This window comes from Oncorhynchus tshawytscha, linkage group LG20 (assembly GCF_018296145.1).
Source record: "Oncorhynchus tshawytscha isolate Ot180627B linkage group LG20, Otsh_v2.0, whole genome shotgun sequence".
In the NCBI taxonomy this organism is placed as follows: Eukaryota; Metazoa; Chordata; class Actinopteri; order Salmoniformes; family Salmonidae; genus Oncorhynchus; species Oncorhynchus tshawytscha.
In genome coordinates, this window is record NC_056448.1 from 17,048,274 (window position 1) to 17,073,725 (window position 25,452).

The following is a 25,452-nucleotide window of genomic DNA, read 5'->3' on the forward strand; positions in this document are numbered from 1 at the left end:
CAGTGGCTTTGATTAAATTACATTTTCACAGAACCACTTGTTGCAATGTCGATGAGGCTCTCTTGTTCAGATATCGGCAAGTGGACTTGAGGCAGGGCATGAAAGTGATAATGAATCCAGTTGTTTGTGTCATCCGTTTCGGGAAAGTACCTGCATAATTACACACCCAACTCATTCAGGTGCTTCGCCATATCACATTTGACATTGTCCGTAAGCTTGAGTTAATTTGCACACAAAAAAAATCATACAATGATGTAAAGACCTGTGTGTTGTCCTTGTTAATGCAGACAAAGAGCTCTAACTTCTTAATCATAGCCTCAATTTTGTCCCGCACATTGAATATAGTTGCTGAATCCTAGATTCAGATCATTCAGGCGAGAAAAAACATCACCCAGATAGGCCAGTCGTGTGAGAAACTCGTCATCATGCAAGCAGTTAGACAAGTAAAAATTATGGACAGTAAAGAAAACTTTAAGCTCGTCTCTCAATTAAAAAAAAAAACGTGTCAATACTTTGCCCCTTGATAACCAGCTTCTTTCTGTATGTTGTAAAAGCCTTACATGGTCGCTGCCCATATCATTGCATAGTGCAGAAAATACACAAGAGTTCAGGGGCCTTGCTTTCACAAAGTTAACCATTTTCACTTTAATGTCCAAAACTTCTTTCAAGCTGTCAGGCATTCTCTTGGCAGCAAGAGCCTCTCGGTGGATGCTGCAGTGTACACAAGTGGCGTCGAGAGCAACTGCTTGTTACCACTCCACTATGTTTCCCTGTCATGGTGTTTGCGCCATCAGTACAGATACCAACACATCTTGACCACCAAAGTCCATTTGATGTCACAAAGCTGTCCGGTACTTAAAACATTTGTTGTCCTGGTTTCCAGTGGTTTCAGAAGAGGATGTCTTCCTTAATTGACACCCCATAAACATAACGGACATATATCAGGAGCTGTGCCAGCCACGTCTGTTGACTCATTCCGCTGTAATGCATAGAATTCACTGGCTTGTATGCAAAGCAGTAATTGTTTCAAAACATCTCCTGCCATGTCACTGACGCGTTGTGAAACAGTGTTGTTTGATGAAGACATTGTCTGTATAGTTTTTTTGTCCTTTTCCCCCCAGCATTGTCCCAGCCATATCCGCGGCAGCAGGAAGAATGAAGTACTCCACAATAGTATGGGCCTTGCATGTCCTAGCCACTCGGTAGCTCACCATATAAGACACTTTTAGCCCTTTCTTATTAATGGTATCTGTTGCTTTTATATATATATGTCTTACAACTCAAAAGTCATATTAATTCCCCTCTTGGCTTATTCTTCAAATTGGCATGTTTTGTTTCTAAATATCTGCGCAAGAGTGAAGGTTTCCAGTTGTGAGATAGTCCTTTTGCACATATAACACACTGTGGCTGAGGAAAGGCACTACTCCCAATATAAGTGAACCCCAAATCAATGCGCCTCTTCGATGGTCCAACGTCCCCGTCTGTTGTTCAGTGCTTTCCCAGGTAAGGGGGCAGTAGCTCTTCGGCTGCATCAGATTCACAACTGTCAGTGTCCATGCTAGCTGGGCCAACAACAAATGTAGAATTACTGATGCTAGCATTGGATGTGCTCGTGGAAGCAGAACAACTTGTTTCGTTGACAGATGCAGGTGGAGTACTGCTGGTAGTAGCAGTACTACCAGTAGAGCTGGTATGTGTCTCTATGGGCTTTTTTTTAACCATTTATCAATTTTTGAGCAAAGGGAATGAGCAGCAGCTACGTTTGGCTACATACGGACCGTTAGTGGAATTCCCGCGAGAGAGCAACGGTTAATGTGATTGGATGTTAATTATTTGACGAGGCTTGACATTGTATTGTTATTTCGCTGAACACTAGAAGGTTTCATTTTATTTTTGGTAGTGAGACGAGGCTACTCAGGTGAAAAAAGAAAAAAAAAGGTCACCCAAATGTATAGCCCCGTTGGAAAATATAAATGTACTGTTTGAAAATGTGAAGAAAAAAACAGTTAGGGAAGAAAAAAAAGTGTGAATACCTGCCCTAGAGAAACCAAAACATCAAATTTAAGAAACATTTTAAGATTTATTTGTGGAACAGTACAAGAATGCTGATTTACCTAACTCAGTAGAGACCAAAGGAATTTCCAGAGTGAATGTCTGAACACAAAATCAAATAGGCTTCCCCAAAATAATATGGTCACTGTGGTAGAGCATTTATTGTAATTGGCGAGTTTGTGCATTTATCAAAATCACATCAGGTAGCCTGATTTCAGATGTGTCATGTAAATAAGATTATTTATAGGGAAATCGTAACAGTCAGTATCTGGTGCCGCCACCAGCTGCATTAAGGACTGCAGTGCATCTCTTCCTTATGGACTGCACCAGATTTGCCAGTACTTGCTGTGAGATGTTACCCCACTCTACCACCAAGGCAGGTTCCCTGATATTTCTGGGGGGAATGGCCCTAGCCCTCACCCTCCAATCCAACAGGTCCCAGACACGCTCAATGGGATTGAGATCTGGGCTCTTCACTGGCCATGGCAGAACACTGGCATTCATGTCTTGCAGGAAATCACGCACAGAACGAGCAGTATGGCTGGTGGCATTGTCATGCTGGAGGGTCATGTCAGGATGAGCCTGCAGGAAGAGTACCACGAGGGAGGAGGATGTCTTTCCTGTAATGCACAGCGTTGAACTGCCTGCAATGACAAAAAGCTCAGTCCGATGATGCTGTGACACACTGCCCCAGACCATGACAGACCCTCCACCTCCAAATCGATCCCGCTCCAGAGTACAGGCCTCGGTGTAACGCTCATTCCTTCGACAATAAGCGCGAATCCAACCATCACCCCTGGTGAGACAAAACCGGAACACGTCAGGGAAGAGCACCTTTTGCCAGTTCTGTCTGGTCCAGCGACGATGGGTTTGTGCCCATAGGCGACGTAGTTGCCGTTGATGCTTGGTGAGGACCTGCCTTACAACAGGCCTACAAGCCCTCAGTCCAGCCTCTCTCTGCCTATTGCAGAGTGTCTGAGCACTGATGGAGGGATTGTGCATTCCTGGTGTAACTCGGGCAGTTGTTGTTGCCGTCCTGTACCTGTCCCGCAGGTGTGATGTTCGGATGTACCGATCCTGTGCAGGTGTTGTTACATGTGGTCTGCCACTGCGAGGATGATCAGCTGTCCGTCCTGTCTCCCTGTAGCAATGTCTAACATGCTGACCAGACCGGACAATTTAGAAATCCCTGTTATTCAATTATTGCACCCACACTGCTTGCGCAATTTTTTTTGCCATCGTGCCAAAATGTATTTTGTCCCCACCACAGCAAACGCGATCTCGACACGCAGGTTAAAATATCAAAACAAACTCTGAAAGCCTTAAACATTAATGGCAATTTAGCTAGCTAGCTTGCACTTGCTAGCTAATTTGTCATATTTAGCTAGCTTGCTGTTGCTAGCTAATTTTTCCTGGGATATAAACATTGAGTTGTTATTTTACCTGAAATGCACAAGGTCCTTTACTCCGCCAATTAATCCACACTTAAAACAGTCAAGCAAATCGTTTCTAGTCCCCTCTCCTCCTTCCAGGCTTTTTCTTCTCTTGACTTTATATAGCGATTGGCAACTTTGAAAAAATTAGGTGCATTACCACCACTGACCTCGTTCGTCTTTCTTTCAGATCTGCGTCCCATTCTTGGCGATGAGGATGGGATCCCAACCTTCACCTGCTGACTGGCTCCTGAGGACCTGGGTTAAACTGTGCACAGGAGTCACCTAAATTAGGAGACTCAGGGAAGCCCACACTCAGCTGGGACCTGCCTAAGATACAAGAGGAGAGAGTTGGTGGGTAAATAAAAGTTAAAAGCCTGGGATGTGATGTCCTTTGAATAAGGAATGTTATGACCAGTGACACTAGTGGGAACTAACTAAAAGCCTAGGATGGACATGTTCTTTTAGAGATTTGTGACTAGCGAAATTAGGACTAGGTGAAAGACTAGGGTGTGGAAGTTCCATGAGAACTCTATGACTAGTGAACCTAGTGACTGATTAAAAGCCTTGGGTATGTGGTCCCGAAGGGGAACAGTCATCACTAGTGAAATCAGTAGTGTGTAACATAAGTATTTAAAGAGGTAATGCCATGGGTAAGTAATAATAGTAAGACAATATAGAAACTAGACAATATTCCTGCAGGTTATAACAAAAATATTGTAGAAAACAACTAATTGATGAGTGTTTTTTTCAAATAGTACAGTGCGAATGTGATATGAGAAAATTAGAATTTTGGAAAAATAAGAGCTTGAAATTTGCATAATAAGTTGATTGAAATTTGGAAAATACATTTGGATATAAAACGATTATCTAGGGGTTCCGTCCATCACTGCCCATCATAGTAATATCACAAGATACATGTGGCGCATTATTCCAATGACTAGCCGGGCAGTTCTGGGGGGAGTATGGTTGCAATAGGCTTTGTAGCAGTGGAGAGTCATTGGGAAATGCACATGGAGTGGTGTTGATGTGAGTAACTAAGATTTATAATGTTATATATGGATTCTGTGAAGATATGAAAAAAAAGAGAGATTGTATGTGTGTATAATCGATTACTGGAGATTTGATTAAGTAATAATGGATATAATGTAATGGCCGTTGTTGGTGGAAGATGGTGAGGACCAAGGTGCAGTGTGGTATGTGTTCATATTTATTAAAATGAACACGGAAATAAGAAAAATAACAAAGCGAAACGACCGAAAACAGTTCTGGCTGGTGCAGACACACAACAGAAAGCAATCACCCACGAAACACAATAGAAAACAGGCTCCCTAAATATGGTTCTCAATCAGGGACAACGATTGACAGCTGCCTCTGATTGAGAACCATACCTGGCCAAACACAGAAATAGGAAATCATAGAAAAACTAACCTAGACAACCCACCCAACTCACACCCTGACCATACTAAAACAACGACATATCAAAAGAACTAAGGTCAGAACGTGACATATAATAATAATATACAAACTTGCACACCCAAACATAGTCTTACGTAAGGGGTGAAAAAAGTATCCTGAGTTGGTCGCTTTATGGACTGTATAAAGTCAGAACATCTGTTGTCTCTGCCACTGCCTGTCACCAAGGGAGTACCCCAAGGCTCAAGCCTGGACTCCATGCACTTCTCAATTTATATAAACAACATAGCTCAGGCAGTAGGAAGCTCTCTCATCCATTTATATGCAGATGATACAGTCTAATACTCAACTGACCTCTCCCCAGATTTTGTGTTAAATGCTCTACAACAAAGCTTTCTTAGTGTCCAACATGCTTTCTCTACCCTTAACCTTGTTCTGAACACTTCCAAAACAAAGGTCATGTGGTTTGGTAAGAAGAATGCCACTCACTCCACATGTATGATTACCACCTCTGAGGGTTTAGAGCTTGAGGTAGTGACCTCATACAAGTACTTGGGACTATGGTCACACTGTACTTCTCTCAGCACATATCAAAGATGCAGGTTAAAGTTAAATCTAGACTTGGTTTCCTCTATCGTAATCGCTCCTCTTTCACCCCAGCTGCCAAACTAACCCTGATACAGATGACCATCCTACCCATGCTAGATTACGGAGACACAATTTATAGATCGGCAGGTAAGGGTGCTCTCGAGCGGCTGGATGTGCTTTACCATTCGGCCATCAGATTTGCCACCAATGCTCCTTATGGGACACATCACTGCACTCTATACTCCTCTGTAAACTAGTCATCTCTGTATTCCAGTCGCAAGACCCACTGGTTGATGCTTATTTATAAAACCCTCTTAGGCCTCACTCCCCCCATCTGAGATATCTACTGCAGCCGTCATCCTCCACATACAACACCCGTTCTGCCAGTTACATTCTGTTAAAGCACACATCCATGGATCGCTCGTATTTTCAGTTCGCTGCAGCTAGCGACAGGAACGAGCTGCAACAAATACTCAAACTGGACAGTTTTATCTCAATCTCTTCATTCAAAGACTCAATCATGGACACTCTAACTGATAGTTATGGCTGCTTTGTGTGATGTATTGTTTCTCTACCTTCTTGTCCTTTGTGCTGTTGTCTGTGCCCAATTCATGTTTGTATCATGTTTTGTGCTACTACCATGTTGTGTTGCTACCATGCTGTGTTGTCATATGTTGCTGTCTTACTATGTTGTTGTCTTTGGTCTCTCTTTATGTAGTGTTGTGTTGTCTCTCTTGTCTTGATGTGTGTTTTGTCCTATATTTCTATTTATTATAATTTTTTATAATCCAAGCCCCGTCCCCGCAGAAGGCTTTTTGCCTTTTGGTAGGCCTCCATTGTAAATAATAATTAGTTCTTAACTGACTTGCCTAGTTAAATAAAGGTTAAACAAAATTACAAAAATGGATCATTCGATAGAGATAAGGTTAAAAGATTACATGACTGTCTACACAAGGTCTGGGAAATAGTCTCAGAAAAATATTGGCGTATGTCCACTTTTGGTAAAAGTACGGGGAATTGATTTACCCCTAACCAATAAAACTATAAATACTTATGGGATGCCCTCCGTCCTGGTAATACATTTTGAAACAAAACGTATGCCCTGTCAAATAGAACCATTGAAATGTTGAACATGTAGAGATTTGTTTTTAAATTTAAGGCCATAATGTATTGTAGTCCCGATTGAGTTTTTGTTGATATTCCAATGTTTGACGTTCTAAACCAATTCGTGAGTAGGCAAAATGGAAAGTGTCCGATTTCCTGTCTACGCCATCCCAGGCGCCAGACCTATTATGGACAGAGAGCGCAATCTACAGGAGACTGGTGGATAGTGCCAGGCATGTTATAGTGAAAGTTATAATCAGAAAGAAATCTAGTCTCGAGAGCTACTTTAGAAAGTAAGCTCCTCCAAAGTTTATATTTTCACTTCTGAAACTGGCCGATGTAGTTTATAAATTCGGCGCATTACATGTTAATCATAAAATAAGACATTTAATGGGTCTGAAGCGAATTGTGAATATCCAACGGAGATTGGGTATAGTATATACAGTAAATGTTGGAGTGGATAAAAACACAAATGATTAAAGAGTGGAGGGAGGACAGTGTCCTCCCTGTTAACAGAAGTTATCGTGTTTTGTTTTGTCTATAATTTAACACTTTTTGTTCACCTGGTAAAGTAACGTTAGACGAAGAGACTGTAGAGGGGAACAAGTATTTGAGTGGAAGAGAAATGTACTGGGTGATGATGATTGAGAGGGCTTCTGAGTTCAAGTAAACAGATATGTAGACTAGCGAAAGTAACAAAGAAAGTGGGAAAAAAGGAAATGGGAAGTTTGGGCAGATTAAGATTTACAACATTTTTATTTTCCCCTTTAGGAGAGGATGGGGTGTCCCTATCTCTCCCTTTAAAATTGTTCAATTATTGCAATAATTAATCAATATCAAATAAAGATTGATTGTTTGAAGAAATGACAAGTCTCTCTCACTTGACTAGAATTTCGACGACACTATGTACAATCATACTGAAGCACGTTAGTCCTACTCTCTATTGGTCTCGTCCTACTCACAGGGAGCATCTTAGGATCCCTTGCCATGGATCCACCTTCCTCTAATACTCTCTTCACTGCCTTAGCATACGACACCTTCTGTACTACTCTGATCCTGGCAACCTTGACCTGCCTTTCTCTGAAACTTCTGTCTTCAGCAACATATCCCTACAGCAGGGTTCCCCAACTGGCAGCCTGCAGGCGAATTTAGACATATAGCTTTTTCCACCAATACTACATATTCCTTTGTGTCATGCCCTTCTGCACACTTCTCACATCTCCTTCCTACACACTGCTGCAACATGACCATGAACTTGGCATCTAAAACACCGCAATGGTTTTAGGACAAAAGCGCTCACGGAATAACTGACACATCCTAACTTGACTTTATCGAGTCAAGACTGCGTCAAAACTCAGCAGGATAGACAGTCTTCTCTGTTTCACAACGCTCTCCACCAGGTTTGCATTGCACCAAACAGTGGGTGTCAGAACTTAACGCCACCCCAGTTAGCGCTCCTTTCAATGACGCCCTGCTCCAGAGAGCAAAGCAAGTCACAGGTCTTTTCACGAGTCCACTTCGAGTTCCTTTCACAGACAGTCCCCAACCCCTTCTCCACCCAACCTGACACCACGTATGGATCAGCCAAAAGGAAAATATCTCACTCGCACTGGGCCAGAATCATTGGGGCGAGGCTCGAACTCTGCGTTCTTCACCGCACCGGTCACAGCAGGTAATTCATCCTCACGCTCGTCACTTTCAATTTCTGAGCAACCAGGATATTTTTTGGTTTTTGTACTTGACGCCAATCTTCCTCACCATACCGCTTCCCTAAAGCCCTTTCCTTCTTCCTCGCAGTCAATATCCACAATCTTTCCGCTCCTCCATACGCTGTCGTAGCAAACTGTTCAAATGGTTACTGCATTCATGTTGCTCTTCACCTCAGTCACGTCAATCGTCAGTTAGCCTAGTAAATTAATGCATGTGTCGTCATCTACCGTACTGGAGGCCAATTTACAAAAACAATATCCTCGTCACTGGCTTTTTCAATTACCCCATTTTATTTAGTGCAAAATACTAGAATATGTCCTTCACCTTAATTTTTTATATAACCCTCTATGCACTGATTAAAAAGTTATACAAAGAAAAAGCCAGATATAAAAATAAAAACACAAAGCCCTTCACACCATGCATGCTAGAGTTACAAAGAAAGTGGAGAGTCCTTCATTTTGGAGGGTGTTTTGCCTGACACTTGGAAATGGTTACAGTGTCTTAGTACAAGGCATGGAGATGGGTTGCATGGTAGGTCCTGCCAGCCAGCCAGGTAGGTCCGTCAAGCCAGATAGCTGGTACTATTGACAAATAAAATATCCCTTTCATGCTTTTACCACCTACTAACGTTGTTCAAGATGTACACTACATGACCAAAAGTACGTGGACACCTGTAGAATATCTCCTTCCAAAATTATAGGCCTTTATATGGAGTTGGTCCCCTCTTTGATAGAACAGCATCCACTCTTCTGGGAAAGCTTTCCACTAGATGTCGGAACATTGCTGTAGGGATTTGCTTCTATTCAGCCACAAGAACCTTAGTGAGGTCAGGCACTGATGTTGGGCGATTAGGCCTGGCTCGCAGTCGGCATACCAATTCCTCCCACATGTATTCTAGTCTTCTAGTCACATCACATTTGTATTGCCTCAGTAACCAAAAGTAAACATAAATCACTGACTTCCATGTACACATATATAGCCTTGTCCTACCAACATATATTTCTGTTGGGAAGAGTGGAATGTTATGCAGAAAAATGACAAACATAAGAATATATAACAAATTCAGCCTACATAAATACTGCACATTACATAAAAAGAACTGACACACGCTTGAGAGTAACAAAATCACCAGTGTTACAGGAACTGGTTTTTCCATTTTATATTTAGAGGTTTGAGGTTAGCAAGTGGGGCGCATCGATTGGTGTCACATTGTTAGTTAGTCTGTATTACACCGGGTTGGTCATCTCATTAGAAGGAAAGTGTTTCACCTGTGCTATATATGCACAAAGGTATGTGGACACCCCTTCAAATTAGTGGATTCAGCCATTTCAGGTTTATAAAATCGAGCACATAGCCATGAAATCTCCAAAGACAAACATTGGCAGTAGAATGGCCTAACGGAAGTGCTCAGGGACTTTCAACGTGACACCGTCATAGGACGCTACCTTTCCAACAAGTCTAAGACGGCCAAATCTGGGTTTCACGGATACCAGGAGAACGCTACCTGCCCTAATACATAGTGCTAACTGTACAGTTTGGTGGAAGAGGAATAATGGTCTTGGGCTGTTTTTCCTGGTTCGGACTAGGCCCCTGAGTTCCAGTGAAGGGAAATCTTAACGCTACAGCATACAGTGACATTCTAGATGATTCAGTGCTTCCAACTTTGTGGCAACAGTTTGGGGACGGCCCTTTCCCGTTTCAGCATGACAATGCCCCTGTGCACAAAGTGAGGTCCATACAGAAATGGTTTGTTGAGATCAGTGTGGAAGAACCTGGCTGGCCTGCAGTCTGACCTCAACCCCATCGAACACCTTTGGGATGAATTGGAACGCAGACTGCGAGCCAGGTCGAATCGCCCAACCTCACTAATGCTCTTGTGGCTGAATGGAAGCCAATATATGCAGCAAATGTTCCAACATCTAGTGGAAAGCCTTCCGAGAAGAGTGGAGGCTGTTATAGCAAAAGGGGGACCAAGTCCATATTAATGCCCATGATTTTGTAATGAGATGTTTGACGAGTAGGTGTCCAGTTTGTCATGTAGTGTAAATTGCCAGTGCCAACATTTCATACTGCAAATATTGGTACTGGCATATCATATGTCTAACAGACACTGTTCATTTCCAATATATTTAAGCAGTGATTTACCATCACCAAATTGACAGACTAAAATCAACACCAACAAGCGAGGGAGAGGAATCACGAGCACTGCTAGGCCGTCCTGAGTTCAACGAGTCTGCGTTTCAGCAATGTAACAGCATGTCCAATTAGTGATGGTAAATGCCCATTGTGATATGTCCATTACACATATATTGCCAGTTTCAATACGTTATACTGCAATTGGACAGTGTCCATTGTGTCCATTGCAAATATATTTGAATAGGGATTTACCATCACGAAATGGACGGAATGAAATGATCACCTAAGTGTGAGGAAACACTGTTTGACTCGTACTGTATATTGCTAATGGACATGTATGACGTTGCTGGATATTGGCGGGAACTGGAACACGCTGTCGTACACATCGATCCAGAGCATCCAAACATGCTCAATGGGTTACATGTGTGGTGAGTATGCAGGCCATGGAAGAACTGGGACATGTTCAGCTTCCAGGAATTGTGTACAGATCCTTGCAACATAGGGCTGTGCATTATCATGCTGAAACATGAGGTGATGGCAGTGGATGAATGGCACGACAATGGGCCTCAGGATCTCGTCACAGTATCTCTGTGCATTCAAATTGCCATTGATAAAATATAATTGTGTTCATGGTCCATAGCTTATGCCTGCCCATACCATAACCCCACCACAGGGAACTCCATTCACAACGTTGACATCAGTAAACCGCTCACCTACATGACACCGGTTGTGAGGCCTGTTGAACATACTGCCAAATTCTCTAAAACAACATTGGTCAAAAAATGAACATTCAATTCTCTGGCAAAAGCTCTGTAGGACATTCCTGCAGTAAGCATGCCAAATTGCACGCTCCCTCAAAACTTGAGACAGCTATGGCATTATGTTGTCACAAAACTGTACATTTTAGTTGCCTTTTCTTGTCCCCAGGACAAGGTGCACATTTGTAATGCCACACCTGTCAGGTAGATGGATTGTCTTGGCAAAGAAGTAATATTTACTAACAAAAATGCAAACAAATTTGTACACAACGAGAGAGATATGCTTTTTGTGTGTATAGACCATTTATGGGATCTTTTATTTCAGCTCATGAAACCAACACTTCACATGTTGCATCTATATTTTTGTTCAGTAGAGTTTAAGTCCTTTAACTGCATGTTCAATTTGTGATGGTAAATGTCAATTGTAATATATTGCTAATGGACAGTGTAAACAAGTTATACTGCAATTGGACAGTACATTGACAATATATTTGAGGGATTTCCAGTCACAAAAAGGACAGGTTGAATTGTACAGGCCATATCTGTGCTAGGACATAGCAGTTCAGTTGGAATGTTGATTTACTACTTTGAAATTAAAAGCCTGACTTCCTGATTCAATACCAAATAAACACAACTACTTAAAAGAGTAAAACAAGTTAAATGTACACACAGTTGTGGTTTCATAGCCTGGTAAATAACATTGCACAGATAGTTACACACTTACATAGGGTTAGGTACAAGTCACAGAGAGCAGTTTGGCTACCAAAGAGAAGTTCCATGTTTACGCAGATACTGTCAAAGTAATCAGATAGATGTAGTGTTCAACAATAGTGTTGTCCTTCACAGGTTCATCTTGAGAAAATGATAGGTAAAAATGTACATAAATTCAGTTGTAAATATGACAAAAAGAGTACACATTGTTCATTAGCTAGGTAAGTTCCAGTGTCAGCGAACAGAAGCATCTATAGTTGATTGCTTCTGCTGAGAATGAGAGAAAAGCTACATACCATTGCCATCTTGAAACCCTACTTCCCTCCAGGATTACACAGTAACAACCTCCAGTGTGGCCAGTTCCAGTCCCCCCCACATCAATTAACTATGTGAATCAATACCCCCACACTCTGGGTCTCACAAGCACCAGCGTTTCATTCAAATCAGTCTAAAGTGGTGTGTGCAACCAATCATAACTCTTAAAACACCCTGGGGATAAATTCAAGTGAAAAAGAACAAAAATGTAGTCCATCAGGAAGTCTAGCCAATCATTCATAAAGTAAATTCCCATATTACAGCTTGAAACAAAAGCTTGTTCAATAGTCTGTGTGAATACTACCAGTCAAACGGTCCTGACAGAAGAGGACCCATATCTGCTAGTCTTTCAGAGCGCCTGCCATTACATGTGAACACCATACTCCTAACAGGAATTTGATACAAAAGTAGATTGTTTAAACAGAGTCCAGGACATTTTTCTAGTCTTTCACAAGGAAATGAACCATTATCAAAACGGAGGAAGTGCTTTTCTTTACACTGTGTACCCTTGCTGACCATTATTATACAGACTAACACAACTACATAAAACGCTGAGGTTAGAAAGCTATTCTTCCTGCTCTTCAAACTATAACAAAACAACTCATAACAAAGGAGAAAACAAATAGATACAGCTTGAAAAAAAAGTCTAAAACACATTCACAGAAATAAGAGGTCATGACTGTGTGTGCAGAGAAAATGTGTTCCTCTCATATCAAAGACATTGAGCTCTTCGAGATGAGAGGTGCCAAACTAATTTTGCCCCGGGGGCCACATTCAGTCTTCAACAACATTTCCTCGCCATCAAAATGGGCAAAAAGTGATGCTCCCGACTGTCATTTTGATGATTATTAGTGAGCTGGACATAGTCAATAAACTGTATGAATGTAGGTCCATTCGCATTTCTAGTTTCAAACTTGATTTTCGTCATTGTAAAAGTATATCGAGTTAACCGCCGCCCCCCCCGCAAAATATCTGGATCCGGATGACACCCGTTCTAGCGCTTCACCAGTTTCTCTCACCGTGTACATTTAAGTGTCAGAGACACAGCACAAGCCAGAATCTCCAAATGACTTGGGCACAAATGAATAGAAAATCACAAATTCACCATGATCTCAACCCATAGGTGTCTCTTAGTGTTTCCATGTCAGAGTAAGAGGATAATATCTATTTAGCCTGGCAGTTGGCTGGATAATAAAGGGTGAAAATATATAGTAGTAGTAGTAATAGGGGGAAGGTAAAGACCCCTGCCCTATTGACAGCAGAAATCATCCCTTTATATCTCGGTCATCATTCCAAAGCATTGATTCTCATAATGTCCTAATATAAACCTTAAGAAAACATCAAATACATTATAGCTAAAAAGAGGGCTTGAAAGAAATGGAGGGACTGAATGAGAAACATTGTCTAAGAATTCCATGTCAAAGGATTAGTCACTCAGCTTCTTTCTATCCACTTCATGTTCCTTCATTCCAGCTCTCATTTAGACCCATTTCTCTCATCTTTGTTTAAATGAGTCTTGGCAGCTTTGAATGCACTTGAAGGTGCAGTAAGTAGCTCTGCATCGCTGACGCTCCAGAAAATCCCGTAACAGAGATGCCCAGCAGAGGGCAGCAGCAATCTTCACAAAACACCAAGAGGAGAAGTAAAGGCATCAGAGCAGTGAGAGTAGGGGTACGGAAGTAGTGAACACTAAGATATCGATAATGTTTTGCCTCATCTCCACATCCTCCCCCAGAGTTGATATGTCTTATCTGGGCTGGTGGCGGGCTGCAAGACCTCTCCTGGCGTGGGTGGACTGCCTCTGCTGGGCCAAAAAGGACTGGGCCTGGTTGGACGGACCCGACCGCTCTCCCACCACCTTCTGATGCAGGGCCATACCCTGGGGAGGGAGAGAGAGAAATAGAGCCATAAGACAGGTAAATGTCTTAATAACAAAAAAAACAAGACCATTATACAAGTCATTGCAGCACCCATCATGCCAACTGCTCTAATACTATGTAGATTAGGCAAATACGGAGAGGTTTGCTTACTCACCATATTGTACCAGGCACTTATGATGAGTTTCTCCTCCTGGTCATGTCTGGACCTGCTCTTCTCATAGTCATGCTGCACACAGAGGAGTTGTTCATGCATATGGAGGGTCAGAAATGCACCACTCATCTGCATCTCGTCAGTCAATGTAGAGTGGCTCTTATCTTACCTCCAGGTGCTGGATCTTCCGGTCTCTCTCAGTCAACTGGTTCTTGAGGGCCTGAACATCAGGAGACACAGTCAGAGGTGGCTGCTTGGGGTCCAGAGTCTTGATCACCTGCACAATGAACACAAACATACTTGGTGCGGAAATTCTCAACTATGTCATGATGTGCATGACAATCTTTGACTATATCTGCAACTCAGATTTAAGGCAGCGGCCAAGCACTGTGACACTGTACTGATGAGTTTAGTGTCAGGCAGTGTTGACTGACCGTCCTGGCCTTCTCCACATAGCGCTTGTAGCGTTCCTCCATCAGCTTCATGTCCTCATCCTTCTTCTTCAGGATCTCCTGCAGCTCATCGATCTTCTTCGCCACTGACAGGAGGGAGGTTGAAGAGGAAATATTAACAGTATTTTCAGAGCTTGAAAGTTCTCTTAGATTGGTAATATTTGATAGCACTGCTCCCAAGGGCAGGAAATAAGAGGCTGCTTACTGTTGCCGTCCGCTTTGGGCTCCAGGTCATCAATGACCTCTCTCTTCTTCTGCAGGTCTGAGTGGGCCTCATGGAGCTTCTCCCTGGGACGAGGACAGAGGAAAAGCATGGAGGAGCCGGACGTGCAAGAATCTACAGAGCGGTAATAATACTCCCTTCACAGGTGCAGTGTGCAAGCATCAGTGATAATAGTACTCACAGGTGCTCCTCAAGCTTCTTCTTCAGCAGGGAGGACTGAACAGGGAGGAAGAAAGTCAGTCAACACTCAAACTACTGAGAAACAGACTTCTGTCAGACTTCTGTCAGACACAAATAATAAGCATAATATACAACTGAAGAAGTCAAAGTCAAATCAGAGCCCAGGCAGGGATGGGCTGTACTTACGATGGCCTGATTGGCCGAATGTCGGTCGGTGGGGGCAGGCGGAGAGACAGAGGGGTAGGCGTTAATGGTGAATCAACACAGCAAACAAGGGTTAAAGTTTGCACTCAAAATCTCAGAGAGCAGTCACAGGCAGGCAGTCAACGGAGGGGAGAGAAGGATACAGTCTACAACAGTCCTCAAGGACTATACTGAGGTCTAGGTCTCTTTCCAGTTATAATGACTACAAAATAACAACAACAAAAAAACATTTGAACTAAGACCCATAGATGGTCAACCGATTAAGAGAGATTGGTCCTTTCCATTCTTGATTCCTATACATTTTCAGTATACTGTCTCTGATTGGAGAAGACTGGGTCCACTCAGTGATTGGTATGGACAAGGTAACAGGAGTAAGAGGATGTTAGAGGAGGAGGGGTGAATGAGGAGGGTCTCTCCACTCACATCCTCTGCCTTGCTGCCCTGCTCCTGTAGAGCCTTCTGGAGATCCTCCACCTGGGACCGTAGCTCAGAGATCTGCTGCTGGTTCAACCTGGAAGGAGGAGAGAAGACGGAACAAATAAGAAAAGTAAGAGGGAGAGAAGGGGAAAGGAAGAAAGAATGAGGAAATTTGATTAAGCTGGTTTTGATGAGTGAGTGGGAGAGGCTGGCGATGCATACAATGTCACATCAGCCGCTGCATTAGTTCATTCTAGCGGTGTCCCGCCCACCCACTCCCCTCTCTGTGTGTTGTGGTTCATTAGGGAAAGACTGAGCCACTTCAGCCATATTCCACAGCTCGGGATGCTCTCCTCCTGCTGCTGAAGATGGCTGCCTGCCTCCCACACTCTGGACCCATCGCCACACACACGATCCACTCAGAAAAAACGCCCCCACACACACACACGCTCTGTACGGACAGCCGGGGGACAATCTGGCCCATTACAGTCCATCCTCCGCTCCGGCCCACACAACAACTCAACACACAGACCAGAGGGTGAGCTGACATTTAGCTAGATCGCTCCTCCGTTTAGCCAAATGTGAAACTCAAACAGAAACTCTGGCAATATATACTGTGACTAAGATCGTCACTGACTGACCTTGATACATACAATCAAATCACAATGTGCATAACTAAAAACACTGCAGTGGTATTCGTATAGAACATACCTTTTATTTTACACATGCCCACACACACACCTGTTTTGTGTCTCCAGGGTGTTCTGGCTGCGTTGAGACTCCTCCAGCTGACCCTGTACCTCCACCAGTCTCTGTCTGTAGCTCTCCTCCTGGACACACAGCATCTTGTTTTCACTCTGCAGACGCACCACCGTCTCCCTGTGGAGGAAGCAGAAGGGATGAGGTCAAAGAGAGAAGGCAGGGAAGGCAGGGAAGTGGGGCAGAGTGGCACAGGTCTGTACACTATGCACCAACAGAAGTATTCAACTCCACCTCAGCCAATTTAACAGCGGTATCATCTGACTGGGAGCCATTCTATTCATGGAGCCAATGGCACATTCTGGTTCTAAAAATAGTGTGGCTGAGGAATAAGACCTTTGCCATTTATCACAGCTGAACACGATGTTTGGGCAGATCCAGATTTCCATATCATTCCTGAACCACACCGGGTTTATGGCAGTGCACACAAAGGGCATGATTTCTGTTCAAACACTTACAAATGCTAACAAAGTATTAGCGAATTCCCATAGCGGACGTTAGCTAAATGCTAACAAGCGCAAGCGAACATAAACGAAAAGGAAAGACAGAACCCAGCTCATAAAGTTATAGAACTATCTCAAAAGGCTACTCACACTAAATATAGGAGGGGATTGATTGTCTCTGCTGTAACCAAGAAGCTTGATCTTGCAAGCTAGCCACCTATAGCTAGCAAGTTAGCAAACCAAATGCATAGCTGGAGAAAATGTATTTGGCATTAAGATAGTTAACGTATATTTAGCTGGCAAACATTAGTAGTGAATTTCAAGTGTAACTTGATCAGCTCTTGCACTGCTCGACAGTGGACGTCACATGCTCTTAGTAAACAAATATACCATGTGACTGGCTCAACTGAATTGTAGTTGAAAAAACCCCATTTCTAAATACCCCGGTACCACCCAAGCCTACAGTTGAAAATGAGCAATTGAATTCTGACACCACTGTATGTCTGTTGATTGGTGTTATCTAACAGATTGAGCTTTCACACACATACATACTTGAACTCTGTGGGCATCATCTCAGAGGCCAGGTTTCCCACTGTGCCAGAGTCCTCACATAATCCACCTGAAGGGGAGAGAGAGCGCCAAGAGGTCAGGGGAAAATATATCACATTTGTTTTAACAATCATCTTATCAACTGCCACAAAAGTTCAAACAACCCCCCTCTACCATCTTGTCATTTAGAAAAACGCAGATGTTAGCTGTGTCCATTGGACTCACCTGGTTTACTGAGGCCCTTCTGTTGGACCTGTGCACACCTGAGCTCATCATTGGTTTCCCGTAGTGTGTCTCGCTCTGAGATCAAACGCTGGAAAACACATTGGGATAACGTGGGGATTAGACTGCACTCAATCTGATCCTACTAGAAGTGTTCAATGTGACTGCCTCAGAATTTCAGAGATTTTAAATCCACATCCACTTTGACATCATGCCCTTTTAAGTAATACATCTTAGTCTGGAGAGGAGTTGTCCCCGGCCACCCTCTCTCACCTCTTTCTCCTTAAGCAGGGCGTCATACTTGTCCTGAAGGTTCTTGTACTCAAACTGCCACTTCTCAGCCTTCAGTGCCTCTGACGAATGCTTGGTGTGAAGCTCATGGACCTGACAGCAGGGAGGCAAACACATTCAGGGTCTAAAGAGAGTTCCTACCATCATGTGTCATACACACATCCATCTCCACACCTTTGTTAACCCTCCCCACTCTCTAGCCCTCTCTGCCCACCTGTCTCTTGTAGGTGTCCAGCTGGGTGCGGACTGAGTTGGCCCTGCGTAGCTCCTCCTCCAGCTCACATGTGCGCTGCATGTAGACAGTGTTACGCTCCTCCAGCAGACGCACCTGTCTGCGCAGGTCCCCCAGGTCCTCCAGCTTACGCTTGTATGTCTCCACCAGTGCCTCCAGCCGGCTCACCCGGTCAGACGAATGCCTGAGGGAGGGGAGAGGGTGAGATGGGGAAGCGTTTTGAGGACGGGGCAGGAAAGAAAGGAGAGAAGGATAGGAACCCACAGACTACTCAGAGGCTGCTCTCCCCCTGGGCTCACCGGAGGATGTCCATCTCATCTTTGAGAGTCTGGGCCTCCTGGGCGAGGCTGGTCAGTTCATCGTTACGGTGAGTGAGGTCCAAAACGTCACGCTCCAGAATCTCCCCTCGCACACGCATGTCATCTCGGCTGTTCTCTAGTCTGTGTCACAAACAGGGGGCAAACAGAAAATTATAAATTAATTGTATCAAAAGAGTAGAATGCATTTAGTTTGGAGGTTTGTGTTGAGGATATGACTGTGACCTGTAGTTCTCCTCCTGTAGCTGCTCCATCTGGCTCTGCAGCAGCAGCAGCTTCTTGCCAGTGATGGTGGTAGAAGCATCCTGTGGGTTACTGAGGCTGAGCCTCTCCCTCAGGGACTGTGTCTCCACCTGCAGGGACGACTTCTCCTCCAGGACGGCTGCCAACTGAGGCCCAAACACACACACACACAGACAGAGTCAGGGGTGGAGGCAGAGAGAGAACCAGACAAAGTGGCATGTAACCAAGGCTAGAGAGGGAGGAGACCTAGAGACAAATGAACAAACAGTTACACATTGAGTCATAGAAAGTGCTGAGCACAGAAAAAGGACACACACTTCAAAACGCAGAACACCGCCAAAAAACTAATTTACTCATGAAAATGCTGAACACAAATAAGACACTCCACAAGTGCTAAAGAAAAAAAAGAGCCACACTCACATATCCAGCAACAGACACTGTACATTGCTTGCAAAACATGCAATGTTTTTCCATGAGGGTTGGTGGTAACTTCACATGCACAAACATCAAAGCAGTTAGTCAGCTGGTCTGCTATGTTCTCAGTCGGGTGGGCCACTTGCTCAATGGAGCAGTTGTAAGCATTACCCCTCAAAGAGGTGAATAGAAAAACAGGTGTCTGAGTCAGTCAGACTAACAGTTACAAAGTGGGGAGACTGGAGAGTGAGCTCAGAAAGGGATGTTGACTAAGGATTCAAGCTAGTGAGGCTTGATGAAAGATTAACTATCCTTGGGGTTATCATGGACAAGAATGTTGGTTGGTGGTTTAGGGTACGTCCACCCTGAATATGTTTGTGGGTTAGGCAAGCAGGCATGCCAATATTAAAAGGGGGCGTCTATTACTTACCTGTTGGACATCTTTCCAGTTTGAGCACAGCAAAACTCTACACTGAACTTTAAGGACAAATGGCTTGCTTTAGCATCATACCAGGGAGAAAGTAAAGAACTACATAAACTACTGAGAATTTCTTAATGTGTTGAATGTTTACATACTAAGAAATATGCTGAATACATAACAGTGGTAATTGCCATCTAATCCCAAATACAATACAATGTAATTATTGGGGATCAATGACCTAAGTCTTTGTACCCAATGACATTGCCTAATCAGAGGCAGCATTAGCAGCACAGTTAGCACTGTTTCATAGAGAATAATAGAGGATTTCTAGTAGCCAAAAGCCCATTTTAGCATGTGCAGCGCCATTGAAAACATTCACCATTTTGAAGTAGTCAACTGGGTGGGGCTTCCTATTGGTTAAGGAAAGATCACAAAATTCCATCCAGGACATCAGGAAGGATCAGCCAATAAATTATTTGTGAGCAAACATTCCATAATTGCAGGTGGCAGTACATCGCCAACCTTGGCTTTATACCTGTATACAACACACTCCAGGTGGCAGTACATCGCCAACCTTGGCTTTATACCTGTATACAACACACTCCAGGTGGCAGTATGCACCCTTTTAGTTTGTTTACCAACTCAGAAGTAATAGAAGAAAATGTACTACTTCAAAAATAGTGTAAGCTGGTGGGAGGTGCTATCGGAAGACAGGCTCATTGTAATGGCTGGAATGGAATTAATGGGACGGTATCAAACATATGGAAACCACAGGTTTGACGCCGTTCCTTTAATTCCATAACAGCCATTACAATGAGCCTGTCCTCCTATAGCACATCCCACCAGCCTACACTGATCAAGATGGAGATGGCCTCAATGGCGCTGCCCGTGCACTCACAGAAGCCATAATGGGACAGATACAAAGAAGAGTCCTCTAACACTCTCTATGTACCATTTACACAACAAACCATCAGGGGGAATCAGTCAGACTGGACAACAATCCTCAGCCAAGCGAATAAATAGGGTCACTTCACTCATGGCAAAGAGCTGCAGATACACACTCAACATGCTAACTAACAAACAGTCCACTCTGCCCACCTGGTGCTCCAGGTCCCGACAGCGCTGGCCCAGATCCTCCTTCGCCTCCACCTCCTCACTGAGAAAATAATACTTCCTGGACTGCAGACACGGAGAGAGACACAAGGGAGGTTATAGACAGCACAGTGGGAGGTAGAGAATGAGAGAGATACCATGAAAGACAAGTAAATGAGACAGCAATTGAAGAATAGCGATAAAAACAACTTGCAGGGGAGTGAAAGTTCAAAACTAATCAGAGAAGCAGAGTAAGATGAGAGCAGGTCCCACCTGGTAGTCAAAGTCCCCGTAGGTCTCAGGACTTCCTGGAACAGTTGTCTCTTTAGCCAGGAGCTACACCACAACAACAGATTCAATTGCTGGTTCAAACTCCAGAAAGACAGATCACATGGTGAAACCCATTGTCAATATAGAGGTAATCAGGACAAGTGAGCTATTGCCTGTTTTATAGTGTATATTGGTGTTAAATAGATAAAGGTTTCAGGGAGCAAAGAATTGTGCTTGTAGGTGCAATCTCACAAGAGGACAAAGAGGATAATATCCAAAATACTGATCTCACCTCCTGTATGGCTGTCATGACAACATGCTGGACAGACTCCTCCAGGGTCATTATCTGCTGGATGTGCTCTATGAAAAAAACAAAAACATGGAGTCGTCGTCCACTGAATATCACATCCACATCTGACAGCCATACACTCAAACACTTCAAGCACACTGCTTTACACACAGTGCAACAGTTTATCCTGCATTCACATCAAACCCTCTAGCTTGTTCATCTGAAGATCACATTGTCTTTTAAAACCCTGTTTTATCATAATCTGTATACAGTACATGGTTTAGGCTTTGTAGGAATGAACCAGTGAATGCTCAGTTTATGAACTCGTGATAATCAGGTCTGCATTAATCCTGCATTTTCTCCATAGGTGACTTCCTGTTACCCAGCATGGCCTCCTCTAGCCCAGCTAGCTCACCTTGCTTCTTCTCACAGCTGACAGCACAGCCAAGCACCAACTGCACCAGCTTTCCAAGTTCAGTCACATCTCCAAACTCCCCAATCAGATTGATGTCTGGCAGGTGCTCGTCTGCTACCTGGTGGCCAAGCACCTGTTCATGGAGGGATGGAGACAATTGGGGATTGTGAGAAAATACACAGTTGAAGTCAGAAGTTTACATACACTTTAGCCAAGTTCATTTAAACTCAGTTTCACAATTCCTGACATTTAATCCCAGTAAAAATGCCCTGTCTTGGGTCAGTTAGGATCATCACTTTATTTTAAGAATGTGAAATGTCAGAATAATAGTAGAGAATTATTTATTTAAGCTTTTATACCTTTCATCACATTCCCAGTGGGTCAGAAGTTTACATACACTCAATTAGTATTTGGTAGCATTGCCTTTAAATTGTTTAACATGGGTAAAAGTTTTGGGTAGCCTTCCACGAGAATTGAATTTTGGCCTATTCCTATTGACAGAGCTGGTATAACTGAGTCAGGTTTGTAGGCCTCCTTGCACACACACTTTTTCATTTCTGCCCACAAATGTTCTATAGGATTGAGGTCGGGGCTTTGTGTTGGCCACTCAAATACCTTGACTTTGTTGTCCTTAAGCCATTTTGCCACAACTTTGGAAGCATGCTTGGGGTCATTGTCCATTTGGAAGACCCATTTGCGACCAAGCTTTAACTTCCTGACTGTCTTGAGATGTTGCTTCAATATATCCACATAATTTCCCTGCCTCATGATGCCATCTATTTTGTGAAGTACATCAGTCCCTCCTGCAGCAAAGCACCCCCACAACATGATGCTGCCACCCCCATGCTTCACGGTTGGGATGGTGTTCTTCGGCTTGCAAGCCTCCCCCTTTTTTCTCCAAACATAACGATAGTTATTATGGCCAAACAGTAATATTTTTGTTTCATCAGACCATAGGAAATTTCTCCAAGAAGTACACTCTTTGTCCCCATGTGCAGTTGCGAACCGTAGTCTGGCTTTCTGACCCACTGGAATTGTTCAGTGAATTAAATGTGAAATAACTGTATGTATTGAGCAATGACATTTCAAATGGACTAAGACATGTACAAACACTGAGGAACAACTGGAGGAGATTGAGCTGTTAAAAGAAATGCAGGAAACATGCATATACCATCCATCCCTTCCTTTTGATCTTTAATGAGGAAAAGCCTTTACTCACATCATGGTAATATTCAAGCATGCTCTGAAGAATCTTCTTCAGGTTGCTGACCTGGAGGAAAATTAAATAAATCTGAGCTGGAGAATACAGGCATCTTTGCCTTGGTGAAAATACACCATCTATAAACAGTGAGGCCAGTGGTCACTCTAGGTTGCCTAGGTGACAACCTAGAGGCACTGTGTCATATCCTTCTGTCTCATACTGCACCTTGAGGCGCCAGTTGGCCTCACTCTCCTCCTTGATCCTGCTCAGCCATGCCTCATTAAACCAGGAGGGGTCTCTGTTAATGAGATGAAACACTTAACAAGACATATTCTAGGGTCATACAATACACAGGAAGCCACAGGGCAGAGTATTTCTAAACTGGAAACTCTAATATGTGACACTCAATGAATGTCACAACAAGCAATCAATCATTGGAAACTTGCTTGAGTTATCATTTAAAAACAGACATAGAATTGCCATTACCCAATTCAACTAACCTTTAGATAAAAGCAATGCATGTTTCCAGTTCGACAAAAAAATAGATACATTTCTGCGTGTGCGAGTGGACAGAAAGGCACACACATACTACAGCAGATGAGGTATTAAGGTAATTTGGCTTGGACAGACAGTACCCTAAAATGGACAGGCCCTTGCACAAAATCCCACCTGGGCACAATCTGCCAGATCCAGAAATACAGACCTATTCCTTATCAAGCGTAGGAATATAAATAAAAACAGACTAACAGTCCATCCTCTAACTTTACAAAAAGGCTTTTGAATAGATGATTGAATTTGCTCTAATCAGGCTCTATTCAAAGTAGTTAAAGGCCCAAAACAAAATGTCAGTGTGCAACTGATAAGCAAATCAGTCTGTGAATTGCAAATGACTGGGATTGAACGACTCCACAAATCTCTTACTATTGCCAATTGCCAATGTGACAGGGTAATGGGATCTGCAAGTAAGGACCTTTTGCCACGTTGACATGCTAGTCAGAACTAGGAAATTCAGAAATGTCCAACGTGCTAACTGGTTACAGTTATACACGTGCCACGTTCATCGAATCAGCAAGTCGGACATTTCTGAGTTTCCTAGTTCCGACTAGCATGTGAAGGCGGCATAAATCTCCCAGTTTTCCCAAGCTGAGCTGGTGTCTACTCTTGTGTTAACCCACCACCAACCTCAAAACTTACATCCTGTGTAGAACGTGTGCAATAGCCACTCCGCTCGTCAGGTCCTGCTTACTGGTGCATGAGGGCACCTGAAATGTCTGTAGCTGGAAGGGTTGGACATGAGAAATGAGAAGAAAATGTGTTAGTGTGTCATTTATTCTACTTCACATGACAATCAATTAGAAATCAACTGATTGAGAAGAGGAACCATGCAAATGCTACTGTCAACACGTTGGGCAAATTGCTTACTGTTTTAGGATGGGTATCTATTAAGCACTTTGTGACAACTGTTGATAAAAAATGGGCTTTAAAAAAAATACATTTGATTGATTGTACCGTCTAGAAGTGCTGGAAAGCCATTCTACATATGTACTGTACAGCTAAAGTGTTTGCTAACCACTAAATGACAGACCTCGGCTAGCTACTTAGCTGGCAAGTTGTTTGTAATGCAAGTTAAGAGATCATTCCACATTTCTAGCCAATTTTAATATAGCCTAAACAACCTATATTGTTGTTCCATGGTACATAGTTGAAAAACTCAGCCATCTCAATGGTACTCAGAGCCTAGCTAGGAGAGTGACACTGGCTTGCTGGGGCTTGGCTAGACCTTTGTACTGATTGCATAAGATGGTGGCTAACTCAGTTGCTGGCTGGAAACTTGAGCTTGTCCAACAAGTACATTTCTGATGTCGACAGTAAGACCATCAAAATAATTTAGCTAGCTAGTTAGCTTTATTTGACAGTGACAGCTAGTTAATGATGTTCTTTTTTATTTGAACGGGTTCAAGGCACTATTAACGATAAAATGCCTAGCTACATTTAATTGTAAAAACACCTAATTTAATTTCGCCACATTTCACTGCTAGCGAGAGGTCGCTTTGGATGACGACTCAGTCTGGCTAGCAAGATATCCCAGTTACCCAACTTGGCAATCATATTTAACTTTGTAAAACTTACCCAATTTAGTAACGAATCGCATAGCTTTGCTTTATCCAGACTCATTTTGGTTTGTCTAACCGATACTCTGCAGTTAGCACACTAGCAATCGAGACTTTCACCTTCAAACTTAAGATTTTAGTTTTTAGCTCACGTCAACAAACCTTGGCCTCCTGTTAGCTAGCTTGACTTTCGCGTTTTAGCTCCATAAACCATCCGGGTGAGACTCCGTATTAAGAATATTGTCATGGCAACAGATGACAGTATTTCATTTGTTGTTGTCACAGAGTTTCTAAACCCAGAGACGCACGCAACATCGTGAGATTTCCGGAACGCTTGCGAAGCAGACTAGGCCGGGGTTTGGTGTTTGAGAAGTGACAAATTCTTCCTTGGTTGCTAATTTTATCGAAATCATAAAACACAACCTAGATTCGAGACAATGTACTAAGTATTTG

The 25,452-nt window shown here is 43.2% G+C and overlaps 2 protein-coding genes across 7 annotated transcripts in view; both read right to left on the reverse strand.

Annotated features, from left to right (window-relative positions):
• Positions 1-25,452, reverse strand: part of LOC112219368 (guanine nucleotide exchange factor VAV2) — a 1,336,992-nt gene that overhangs the window by 770,233 nt on the left and 541,307 nt on the right. The gene's annotated exons all lie outside the window — the stretch shown is intronic.
• On the reverse strand, positions 11,477-25,420 carry LOC112226312 (protein Hook homolog 2). 2 transcript variants are annotated; one of them, XM_024390723.2, is made up of 23 exons: positions 25,019-25,419; positions 24,083-24,165; positions 23,114-23,186; positions 22,907-22,957; positions 21,688-21,820; positions 21,276-21,343; positions 20,987-21,049; positions 20,720-20,800; positions 18,769-18,932; positions 18,526-18,666; positions 18,209-18,410; positions 17,977-18,087; positions 17,707-17,794; positions 17,485-17,551; positions 16,472-16,609; positions 15,737-15,824; positions 15,296-15,301; positions 15,111-15,145; positions 14,912-14,994; positions 14,689-14,792; positions 14,424-14,531; positions 14,258-14,329; positions 11,477-14,102 (listed from the first exon to the last, which is right to left on the reverse strand). In XM_024390723.2, the coding sequence occupies exons 1-23, from the start codon at positions 25,061-25,063 to the stop codon at positions 13,971-13,973; spliced, it is 2,136 nt and encodes a 711-aa protein (XP_024246491.1). In that variant the 5' UTR covers positions 25,064-25,419; the 3' UTR covers positions 11,477-13,970. The 2 variants fall into 2 exon arrangements, with proteins under 2 accessions (XP_024246491.1, XP_024246492.1); XM_024390724.2 differs by lacking the exon at positions 15,296-15,301 and having other exon boundaries at positions 25,019-25,420.